General features: G+C 38.1%; 1 protein-coding gene across 1 annotated transcript in view; it reads right to left on the bottom strand.

Annotated features, from left to right (window-relative positions):
• The window catches only part of LOC108258195 (zinc finger protein 850), a 41,625-nt gene extending 28,816 nt beyond the window's left edge, over positions 1-12,809 (bottom strand). The window contains 6 exon segments of the mRNA XM_053675918.1: positions 3,005-4,580; positions 7,220-7,336; positions 7,511-7,603; positions 7,751-7,874; positions 8,200-8,288; positions 12,523-12,809. Of these exon segments, the coding sequence (XP_053531893.1) occupies positions 3,005-4,580; positions 7,220-7,336; positions 7,511-7,603; positions 7,751-7,874; positions 8,200-8,271 (1,982 nt within the window). The 5' untranslated portion in view covers positions 8,272-8,288; positions 12,523-12,809.
• Positions 12,810-12,861: the final 52 nt, after the last annotated feature.

The following is a 12,861-nucleotide window of genomic DNA, read 5'->3' as shown; positions in this document are numbered from 1 at the left end:
AATAGGGGTCAAACAGAATGTAATAAGACCCACCCTTAATGGTGGTCACATTCTTGACCTTATTCTAACATACAGATTAAATACAGCTATTTAATCTACCATTTAAGCTACCATGTCAAATGTACATTTATGTCAGTTACTGCACAGAGTTTTATCAATAAACTCCCAGAAATACAGTATTAACTATGATTGGATCTCCTTCTGTTCCAAAAAAGAACTCGATTAGGAGACTGAATGCATAGAGTCAACGTTCCTATACACACTAGATAGCTCTATGTAAAAGAAAAATAATTAGAGAGAAAAGCTAGCACCATGGTGTAACGTTCACACACACAGCTTATAACAGACCACTCGACAATAAGAATGTAAATGGCATCAAACCAAATTGGAAGTATTTCAAACAGCATGGAAGGAGAGCCTCCTGAACTGTAGAAAATCTCTTAGTGCTGCTAGATCAGTCTATGTCTCCAGCCTATATTGAAGATAACAAAAATAATCATATTCAGCACTGTAGCAAATTTACCTAGGAATAAAACCACCACAGTGTCATATCACAGCAAACCAGTGACTACGTTTCCCATCCTGAACTGCAGCCTACAAACATGGCCACCATGGACTGCAACACCAACACATTCATTCTAATCATGCACACCTGTTTCAAATTCACAGCACTCACATCCACAGTACAAAGTGACTGTTTGAACACAATGACTATGCGAAGTATTGAGTGTTATCACTGTGCCAAGCATTTGTACCCTGTTACTCATTTTGTTTCAAGTTCTTTGATCTTGTTTCTCGTTCTCGATTCTTGCCTTGTCTAGTTTATGCCGGTTTGCTGATCACCTGACCCATTACCTGTTTTTGACCACGCTATTGTCTAATGATTTGGATTTGTCTGCCTGCCTCACTTTATTAAAAGCTCTTATCTGCACTTGCGTCCGTCCTCACCTCAATTACGTTAATGACGTGACACACAGAAACATGCACACAATCATTATATAGCAGCAATGATTTCATGAATTTTTTTCATTGGCAAATTTGAAAAATTAGACAAAAAATTCACACTAATTTGAAAGCAGACTTATAACTAACCCTGTAGATAATAATATAACAATATCAGATCAACAATTAGAATGTTTTACTTCCCTTCAAGAGACCAAACTAAATGAATTAATTTCTTCATCAAAATCATCAACTTGTGTACTAGATCCCTTACCTACATGTTTCTTCAAACATGTTTTATTCTAAAAATAATAAATTCTTCCCTTAGCACTGGCTATATATCTTGCCATTCAACATTTAAACTAGCGGTTATTAAACCCCTGATTAAAAAACATGACGTCGATACCTGACAATTGTCCAACTATAGACAAATATAAAATCTCCCCTTTTTTCTCCAAGATCTTAGAAAAGTTGAAGCACAGTAGCAATGCTCATACATACATAAGAAAACATTCATGAAATATCAGTCAGGATTTAGGCCTCATCATAGCACAGAAACAATGCTGGTTAAAGTGTTAAATGACCTACTACTGGCCTCTGATCAGGGTTGTGTCTCCTTGATTGTGTTGCTTGTGCCTTAGTGCAGCTTTTGATACCACTGATCATACTATACCTCGTGGTAGACTAGATGTTGGCATTAAGGGAACGGCCCTCTCATGGCTCAGGTCTTATTTGACTTATTGTTATCAGTTCGTAGATGTAAATGGATACTTCTCTGTGCATACTGAGGTAAAGTTTGGTGTTCTGCAAGGTTCTGTTTTAGACCCACTGCTTTTTTCTTTTCGGCAAATTATTAATAATTTGTAAAATTATTCATAAACATGGCATTAGCTTCCACTGTTATGCTGATAATAAACAGCTGTATGTTTCAGCAAATCCAGACGACAGACGGCAGCTTAATAAAGTTGAGGAATGTGTAAATGACATTAGACGTTGGATGATTATTAACTTCCTTTTACTTAATTCTGACAAGACAGAAGTACTTTTACTAGAACTACATGCAGCTAGAAGTAATCTTTCTGATCACACAGTAACACTGGATGTCCTTTCTGTTTCATGTACAACCGTAAAAGACCTTGGAGTGATTATTGACTCCAGTCTTTCATTTGACGCTCATGTAGATAATAAGATAGCCTTCTTTCATCTCAGAAATATTGCTAAGATAAGAAATATAATGTCAGTACATGATGCAGAAAAATTAATTCATGCTTTCATCAACTCTAGGTTGGATTATTGTAATGCTTTACTGTCTGGATGTTCCAGTAGGAGTATAAACAAGCTCCAGTTAGTCCAGAATGCAGCTGCAAGAGTTCTTACTAGAAGATATGACCACATCAGCCCGATCTTTTCCACACTGCATTGGCTCCCAGTAAAATTTCACACTGATTATAAAATACTACTACTGACCAATAAAGTACTGAATGGTCTTGCGCCATAGTATCAGAGCAAAATTTTTGTCTTTTATGATCCGCCATGCCTACTTCCATCAAAAGGTGCACGCTCTTTGTTGGTACCTAGAATAATGAAGGCTAAAGCAGTGGAAAAAGCTATGGAACAGTCTTCCAATTAGTGTTCGGGACTCGGACACAATCTCAGTGTTTAAGTCCAGGCTGAAAACATTTGTTTAGTCAAGCCTTTTGTGAAGTTTTTTTCTTAGGTAAAGAAGCAGATCTAGAGGGCTTACTGGCATAGAATGTTGTGGTGAACTGGGATGTTTGGATGCTGTCACCCCCTCACTTTCACACATTCACCCAGGTTTGTTGATGGTGGAAAGGCTGGCTGCCTTATGTCCCAGGGCGTCCGCATACATCCCCTTTTAGTTATGCTGTCATAGCTAGTCTTGCCAGAATCCCTGCTTTCACTCACGCAAAGTACATTATCTATTAACCATTATGGGACAATAAGCATACATAAAAATCTCTCCCTCTCTTTCCCACAGCCTAAAAGTTACTGACATTTGTAGATTAAAGGCACCTGAAAAAGTAAATCTCAAATCAGTAACTATGTTATGTGAATTCGTTGGTGGTTTATGAAATTACTCTTTTGATTAAAACTCTTCCCACACTTTGAGCACTCTTACAGCTTTTCGCCTGTATGAATGCGCTGGTGTATTTGTAGATTACTCCGTCGATTAAAACTCTTTCCACACTCTAAACAGGAATACGGCTTTTCTCCTGTGTGAATGCGCTGGTGTCTTTGTAGATTACTTCGCTGAATAAAACTCTTCCCACACTCGGAGCAGCGATACGGCTTTTCTCCTGTGTGAATGCGCTGGTGTTTTTGTAGATTACTCTGTTGAATAAATCTCCTTCCACATTCTGAGCAGGAATACGGCTTTTCTCCTGTGTGAATGCGTTGGTGTTTTTGTAGATGACTCTGCCGAATAAAACTCTTTCCACACTCGGAGCAGAGATACGGCTTTTCTCCTGTGTGAATGCGCTGGTGTATTTGTAGATCACTCTGTCTAATGAAGCTCTTTCCGCACTCTAAACAAGAATATGGTTTTTCTCCTGTGTGAATGTGCTGGTGTATTTGCAGTTCACTCTGTCGAATAAAACTCTTCCCACATTCTAAGCAGTGATACGGCTTTTCTCCTGTGTGAATGCGATGGTGTATTTGTAGATTACTCCGTTGATTAAAACTCTTTCCACACACAGAGCAGTGATACGGCTTTTCTCCTGTGTGAATGCGCTGGTGTATTTGTAGATCACTCTGTCGAATAAAACTCTTTCCGCACTCTAAACAGGAATACGGCTTTTCTCCTGTGTGAATGCGATGGTGTATTTGTAGATCACTCTGTCGAATAAAACTCTTTCCACACTCTAAACAGGAATATGGCTTTTCTCCTGTGTGAATGTGCTGGTGTTCTTGTAGATTACTCTGCTGAATAAAGCTCTTCCCACACTCGGTGCAATGATACGGCTTTTCTCCTGTGTGAATGCGTTGATGTTTTTGTAGATCATTCTTTCGAATAAAACTCTTTCCACACTCTAAGCAGGAATATGGTTTTTCTCCTGTGTGAATGTGCTGGTGTGTTTGTAGTTCACTCCGTCGAATAAAACTCTTTCCACACTCTGAGCAGGAATACGGCTTTTCTCCTGTGTGAATGCGCTGATGTCTTTGTAGATTACTCTGTTGAATAAAATTCTTCCCACATTCTGAGCAGTGATACGGTTTTTCTCCTGTGTGAATATGCAAGTGTGCTTGCAGATGACTCAGTTTATTAAAACTCTTCCCACACTCAGAGCAGTGATAGGGCTTTTCTCCTGTGTGAATGCGCTGGTGTTGTCTGAGATGACGCTGGTCAGTAAAACTCTTCCCACACTGTGAGCAGGGATAGACTCCTTTCTGCTTTTGTTTATTAGAGGAGTTACTGTTGAGTGTAATGGAGGCTATTTGCTGAATACTGGAGCTTATTGAGGTGATTGTGTTCATGTCTTTTAACTCTCCTGATTGTAGCAGTCTCTCATATTCCTCATAGTGGTATCTTCTGATGTGTTTGTGGAGGTAAATTTGAGATGTATAGGAAAGTAAACACCAGGAGCAGGAGAAGACTTGTACCTGGGCATCATCCATGTCTGGAGCAGAAAATGAACAGTATTAGTAATAAACTCATTGTGAAAATATTTCAACTATTTTTTAGAAAAAAGAATGAATGCAACCAATGCTCTATAGACTATAGATGACAAATAACTTCTGGTGAAGATGTACAGAGAATGGCTAAACAAGTCACAGCACAAAACTAAAATGTGAACATTAGAGGTAAGAGATCCTTTTATTATCTTTATTAACAGATTGTATTGGATCCCAATTTGATTTACATAGAATAAGTTTGAGGTAAATTCTGACAGCCCTACCAAGCTAACTACGCTACATGATACTATATACCTGGGATAATGAGTAGGTTGATCAAAGGTTGCTGAACAGAAGTACGTCAGTAAAACGAGACCTGGGCTGTATTGGTATCAATGTTATCATGATAAAGTCAGATCATTTCAGAACACTGACATATAGTAATAGTATATAGGTCTCGTTTTACTGACGTACTTCTGTGCAGCAACCTTTGATCTTTGTTAAATATAAGTGTGCGACAATTATCAGCACCCTTTTGTCAATACGTTGTGCTACCTCCCTTTGCCAAGATAACCACTTCTCTTATAATGCCTGATGAGGTTGGAGAATACATGAAAAGGGATCTGAGACCATCCCTTCATACAGAATCTCTCCAGACCCTAGCTAGTGGGCTCTCCTCTTCAGGTCACACCACAGGTTTTCTATGGGTTTCAAGTCAGGGGACTGGGATGGCCATGGCAGGACCTTGATTTTGTGGTCAGTAAACCATTTTTTTTGTTGATTTTCATGTATGTTTTGGATCGTTGTCCTGCTGGAAAATAAGGTTTCTGGCAAAGACAGTCAGGTTTTCATTTAATATCTGTTGATATTTGATAGAGTCCATGATGCCATGTATCCCAACAAAATGTCCAGGTCCTTTGGCAGAAAAACAACCCAAAAACATTAAAGATCCACCACCATATTTAACCGTGGGCATGAGGTACTTTTCCATATGGCCACCTCTGGAGTCTGGTGGTGCACCAAAACCACCTCTGGTGTTTTTTGGCAAAAAGCTCTATTTTGGTTTCATCTGACCATAAATCCGATCCCATTTGAAGTTCCAGTAGTGTCTGGCAAACTGAAGATGCTTAAGTTTGGCTTTTGGATGAGAGTAGAGGCTTTTTTTTTTTTTTAAACCCTTCCAAACAGCTTGTGGTGATGTAGGTGACTTTGGATTATAGTTTTGGAGACTTTCTGACCCCAAGACACAACTAACTTCTGCAATTCCCCAGCTGTGATCCTTGGAGATTTTTTGTCCACTTGAACCGTCCGCTTCACAGTGCGTTGAGACGATATAGACACACGTCCAATTCCAGGTTGATTGAAATGAAGGCTTTTCACATTTGAATAACCTTAGCTTATGATTGTTATTTAGGAATACAAGATGTTCCAAGATGGTGGTGTGGTAGCACGCAGCAGCCACTTCAGGTCCACAAATATGGTACATGTTACATGTAATATACACCAATTGGGAAACTTTTTAAAGAGATGTACATTGGAAGCACTGGAGAACATCATCTACTTCTGCTGAACACTGGAGAACAATGCTCAGGAGGAATCTGAATTTTATTGTTGCCTTTTAGTCACTTGACATGGAATAACGCAGTAAGTATGGGGTACAAAGTCGTCTACATCTGGCTGAAGAGAAGACGAGGGTCACAGGGGGGCATGACAGCTATACAGCCTTCCTCAACACAGTCTCCTTTCAGTTCTTACACTTTTCATCTTGCTGAGAACACATTACTTCTGGTTGAGCTATTCTAGCTTGCTATTTAGACCATTCACTAGACATTTTCACTATTTTGCCACTTGCTCTATTGGTTTAGAATAACAACATCCTTACTTCAGTGAGTCATCTTATCAATGCTATCACAAGATTAAGAATTTATTGCCCACTGTATAAAAGACTCTATACTAGCTTAAGTTTAGCTTGCCAACAGGTGCCAGACAATAGTTTGTAGTATGGTCTTGCCTGGGATTCAAAGAAAATGGGCATTTGACTGTGTCTGAGGACTGTACATCTTCTCTACACAGGAGAAATGACCATGATAACTGCCTGGGTGCTTGGGTATAGTAGAGCAGACACTTTGTCCTTAGCGGTAGCACTCTCAGCTTATGATGATGAGAGTGCGCTCATCCTCACTTTTAAAGTGCACAGATGTCATCTGTTTGACTAGCTCACGGCTACCACTGTTGCTGAAGATTATCTACTGTAGGTGTGGATTATGTTTGATTTCCCACATCATAGAGAATGTCCTTCCTGATTGGGAGCTCCAATTACAATAAATGTTGATATTGATACAAATTACAGTAACATTCAGGTCCATACGTATTTGAACAGTGACAATTTGCCTGTGAATATGGAGGGACTATGTAAAATAAATGGCTATAATTCCTAAATATTAAATGCAATATTTTTGTGAAACCCCTTGAATTAAAGCTGAAAGTCTACACTTCAGTCACATCTTGACTGCTTCATTTAAAATCCACTGTGGTAATGTACAGAGGCAAAATTCAGAAAATTGTGTCACTGTCCAAATGCATACGGACGTGATTGTATATAGCACAGCAAGACTGTGCATGAGCATTACAGTGTCAGTGTTACCCCAGTCTGTTGTTGTACAGGGGTCTTCATCTTCAGACTTTTCCTTTTTTACAGGCTTTCTTTCAAATCCTCCACTGTGTTCATCTACATTTTCCATAGAGTTTGATGTCCCATTACCTGAAATTGCACCATTTACATTTAAATACTTTCAGCTCAAATAAATCTATGAAGAAGAACAAAGATTTATGGGGAAACAAGTGTTGAAAGACTGGTCCAGTCAGAAATAATACAGATAAGATTACAAAAAGTTATTGAGTCCAGTCTGGACCCTAAAACACCCTGATGTCTTACAGAAATTGGGTTGTTCTTCAGGTTCTTCCTTTTTCACATGATTCTGTTGGTCCACAGGTGTGAGGTGTCCCACAGAGTCAGATAGCACTTCACCTGAAATTTCATTAATCAAGTTTAAATGTTATAAGGTAACATAAAAATGTAAAGTATAAAACTAAAATCTGAAAAGTCAGTTATTATGTTAGGCTGAAAAATATTACTGAACATAAGTCTGGACTGTAATGTGCTCTTTTGACTTACAGAGGTATTCATCATCTGCAGGTTCTTCCTTTTTTACATTTTTCTGAAGGTCTATAGGAGTGATGAGTTCCACAAAGCCTCCATTTGAAGCCATACAAGTTGCTGCCTGCACATCCCCACAAAGCTAATGACCAAAGAGTAACAATACTTGTTCACAAAATAAAGTCAACACTACATATCAATCCTGTGAATAATGAGGATAATAACTATGATCTGCTTGATTAGCAACACAACCTACCAGGAATGGAAGCTGATTAATAGAAGATCATTCACACAGTCAGGTGAATCTGTTAATTTTTAAAAAAACTAACCCATGTTCTGGCCTGAAAGTGCAGTATTTTTTTAAATTGTAGAAGTATATTTTTTTTACATCAGTTCCAATATACAGTTGCTCAAAGATTTACTAATGAAACAGATCAGAAGAGTTCACAGATATTGTTAACTAGTACCTGTGAGCCAGCAGGAGCAGGTGTGTGTGGAGGTTTTCTAGAAGAGCATGGTCGGACCTCTGCAGATTCCATTTTAAATGGTTGTGTTTCTGGAAAAGGAAACCATTGAAAAATAGCTCAAATCTTAAGCAAAACTGCAGACTCAACTATAACCTAATACAAATCTTACAAAAGATGAGGATAAAAGGGAACCAAGGAGAAATATAGCTGCAAGCAGCGATGACAGACCCAAGCACTATGGCGCCATCGCCACCCAGTGGGTGTATGAAAACAATGCATAGTGAAGCGAGTGCTGCAGAGTAAAACACCCAACCATACAAAGAAAAGAGTATTAAAGTTTGACGCATTACCACAGCAACACTAAAACATCAAGACTTCTTTTGCAATTTGACATCAGGTGTGTCTCAAAAATATTCTGACTAAGTTCGAAGTGATTTGGGTAAATATAAGAAGACTATTTGAAAGCCTGTTTTAAATTACACACTTCTTTCTGCCAGTTGGTGGTGCTATGAGTGTCACATCCATGTGATCAGCCCGTGACATAATATGCAGCTCAAGTTTCATCTAAATCACTCATTGTATACAGAAGATATGAGACACTACCTGTTTCCCTTTTCCTGCCATAAATTTATTGCCTCACCATGACGAAACCGTTTGAAATATCAAAAATCTCGTTGAAATGTACCATCTTCAATGTCATGGCATAATTTTCTCCATGTTCAGTGACAATCACATGAATCTCCTAGGAGGAGTATTTAAAAATGCAGAGCCTGCAATTTTCAAAAAATCCACATTAAATCCAAAATGTCAGACTTCCTGTTGGGTGGCGCTAATGACTGTCATTTGGAAAAGTGTCTAGCTTGATGAGAACAATATGTGTACCGAGTTTGGTGACTGTAGGTAAAGTAGAGTCCACCTAGTTTTCATATAGGTGGCGCTATAAGTAAAAGCACAAAATCCTCATCACATGTCATCCTGACTGCAAACAAAGATCCAAGCAAAGCTTTGTGTATGCCATTACCTTAGGAATCCACCGGAACAACCTTGATTTACAAATCAACTATTCTCTCTACTTTTTGTTAAATAAATGTCCAACAAATCTGCTAAAGACCAATGTTTGCATGCATTCACTTCTTTTAAAATAGACACCACCATCATTATATTCCATGCTACCCAAATGAGCATAATGAACAATGTCTATTCAGTAAACAAGTTAATGTAAGACTCTTCCTCCAAAACAACAAAGTTTTACACAGTTCCAGTTTGCCATTACATCCTGTAACACAATAGAAAATGTGCCTGCTACCCTCCATCACACCTTTACAAACATGTCTCACCACAAGTGGTTTTACAAACTATATCTTTGTGCCCTTTCTCTATAAGCATCTACATGTTACCTCCATTTTCAACTCTATTTGGCTTCATGTGTATACCATGCCATTTCTGTTTGAAGCCAACTGAACCTTGCAAAATTAACACCATATTGAACACAAGGGGATACACCAATGAGTTAAACCAGTTTTGACTCACCAACACAGGTGGTGCTACATCTCCATGTTGTGCTACATTCCTGCTAACGTATAAATCTTTGCATCAAATTAGGCTGATCCTTGATGTGCATCATCTCGTAGAAGCAAAATATAAATAAAATTGTACCCAAAATATAGGATAAGTAAAAATAAAAATGCCATCAACCAAATGAAAATATGCATCAAATATAACAAGATGCAAACAAATGAAAACAATTCGGGTGAATGCAGAAGAGGCAATAACAGTGTTTACAGGAGGAGAGACCCAGCCAAATCACCCAATAAAGTGGTACAGGGATGACGTCATTTTGTCCTGGAACCCAGAAGTTATCATCACACCGGTTCCCTCAAGAAAAAAAAAAAAAAAAAAAACCAATAGGATTTTCCCATAGGCTTTTGGATTATTGCAAAAAATAAGCTCTGTGATCAACAAAAGTTGACAATACTAACACGTTCCATCCATCAAGATAATTTTCACAAATGAACACAACGTTTATGAAGTTTGAAGCCTAAATACAATCGCCAGAAATAAAAAGCTAACCGTATGTTATAAACAAACTACACCACGGTCGCTCGACTTCAGCATCAACATCACCATCTCCAATCTTCCCACAAACTTTTCCAAACTTGATTTAAAAACATTTTCCATAATACGGATTTACACTGTGGATTACGGAAGCCCTCAGCGGCAATGCATTATTACTTTTTTCTGTTGTTTTCTCGTGATAGACATAACAAAAGTTGTTTTCTCGTGGTCTCGACTTCCTTTTCCTGTGTACTGTACATCCATCATCCCGAAGTCAATGGGGTTTTTTTGAATGGGTCCTCCTTGCGCTTCTCTATGATGATAGGCTTTAAATTTAAGAAGCCCTTGATTTGATATGCAGCAGAGCTTTCTATAAGTGGAGGATGAACTTTAAAGGTCAATATCGCAGTCGATCATGTTCAGGTAATCGTAGGCAGTCAAAATCTTAATCGAGATCGATATTTGATTAATTGTACAGCCCTAACCTTATATCACTTCTATTTTATACTATTTCTGATGTATAGGTAGCTATAGAAATTATTTTCTTTTCTTTGATGTTACTCATCCTACTTGTGCTGTTGTGTCAACTTCAACAGAAACATTGTGAGAGCTGTGAAGAAAAAACAATTAGTGACTTCACCAACAACTTCCCACAGGGCAGGGGTGAAAGTAAAACAATCCAGCATTTGAAGAAGACTTTGAGCAGAAATATAGAGGCCAAACCACAAGATGCAAAGCACTCATCAGCAGTAAGAATCAGAAAGCCAGATTAGAATTCACAAAGAAATACAGAGATGATCCACAAAAATTCTGGTTTGCATGGCTGCTTCTGGAACAGGCTAACTAATCTTTATTGATGATGGAACTCATGATGGTAGCAGCAGAATGAATTCAGAAGTCAAGATGAACAATCTGTCTTTTACAGAGAAATGCATGCAATCTAATCGTGAGTAAGATTATCATGCAGCAAGAAATTGATAAAAAAAACAATCTCAACTCAACACAGGACTTCATCAGGGGGAAAAGTGGAAGGGTTTAGACTGGACAAGTCAATCTCCAGACCTTAACCCAACTGAGTAGCATTTCACAACCTGAAGAGGAGACTAAAGGGAGAAAGCCCCTGAAACAAACAACTACTGAAAGAAGTTGCAGTACAAGCCTGGAAAAGAAGAATAAAATGCAACAGCTTGGTGATGTCATTAAGTCACTGGCTTGATGCAGTTATTGCAAGCAAGGGATATGCATCCAAATATTAAGTTTTATCTACTTAATATATTTCCTCACCAAAATATTTGGTGGTCTGCCACCAAAGGTGCCATGTTCCAAGTTGTTTAACACATCTACAGTAGATGTAAATATCAAGAAATGAAATCTGAAATTGTGATCCATCATGTCATATTCATCTTTTGATCTCAAAAACAAAGGTCTTCAATGTATAGCAAAAACAAAGGAATTGGCCTTGCTGTTCAAATACTTTTGGAGGAGACTGGAGTGCTGAATGATGAAGTTCTTCTGGGTATTCTTGAAAACTCCATATAAATTTGCCAGCTAAATCTGTACTCAATTAAAATAATAAAATTTTCATGTGTGTGAGGCTGGTTCATTAACTTTATACTGAATAGGATAAAAAAAAAAAAACTTTCCTAATAGGTTCGGAAAAGAGCGTCATAAAACAAATTAATGCTAATGAAATCAGATTTAATACAAAAACAATCACCACAATTACTGATCACAATCAATATAGAATTTAAAATTCACCACAATAAAAGGAACAAAAAGGTTTCTTTTTTTTTTGGGGGGGGGGGGGGGGGGGGGGGTGTTATAAACTTGTATTCGTTTCCATGAATAAAGTTTATAAAATTGTACTTAATATTGTTCCTCCGAGTAACACTGTGTGTTAATCATAAATCTTAAATATAACCACAATTAATTAAAAAAATGTACTAATATGCGTTAGCCATTTAGCTACATCGTATACGTTTTTAAACCAAGGCCGAATCCCAAATGTCTCCTCTTTGACCACGTAGTGAACTACACAGCGTGAATCGCCACCGGATCATTCTCGATGTACTGCACTTTGAATGGAGGAGGTATCCATATGGGATCCACCCTCTAACTGATAACAGAACAGCTCAGCTAGTTTAACTCACCTCAGAAACACGTAGTGAACATCTTCACATACAGACACAATAACAAGCTTTTATTTTTATATTGATAACAATGTTAATATTAAACCCAATCAGAAATATTTTACGTGGAAATGATTACCTCAGTGAGAAAGCTCAACTGTTCTCTCAGAGGGGAAAAATCCTGAACCTCGTCTTCTTCATGTATGAGTTTACAGAGGAGTTCATGTTCACAACACCGCCGCCTGCTGGATCATTCTGTTATTCACAAGTGGGAAACGCTTCAGCGTGACTCACTTAAGGTACTTTCACACATAGAGCGACTCGCAGCGGCAATGCCATCAGAGACCGTTCATTTTCAATGAGATCTGACGACTTCCGGCGACATGAGCGACGAAAGGAAGCTGATTATCGATAAAACATTTTCACAGCCAGGATAATTTTTTTTTTTACTTATTAAACATTTAAACCATTTTGTATG

The sequence above is a fragment of the Ictalurus punctatus genome, chromosome 25 (genome assembly GCF_001660625.3).
Source record: "Ictalurus punctatus breed USDA103 chromosome 25, Coco_2.0, whole genome shotgun sequence".
NCBI classification, from domain to species: Eukaryota; Metazoa; Chordata; class Actinopteri; order Siluriformes; family Ictaluridae; genus Ictalurus; species Ictalurus punctatus.
The sequence above is the reverse complement of the archived record's forward strand: the minus strand, read 5'-3'. Positions and strand labels throughout refer to the sequence as shown.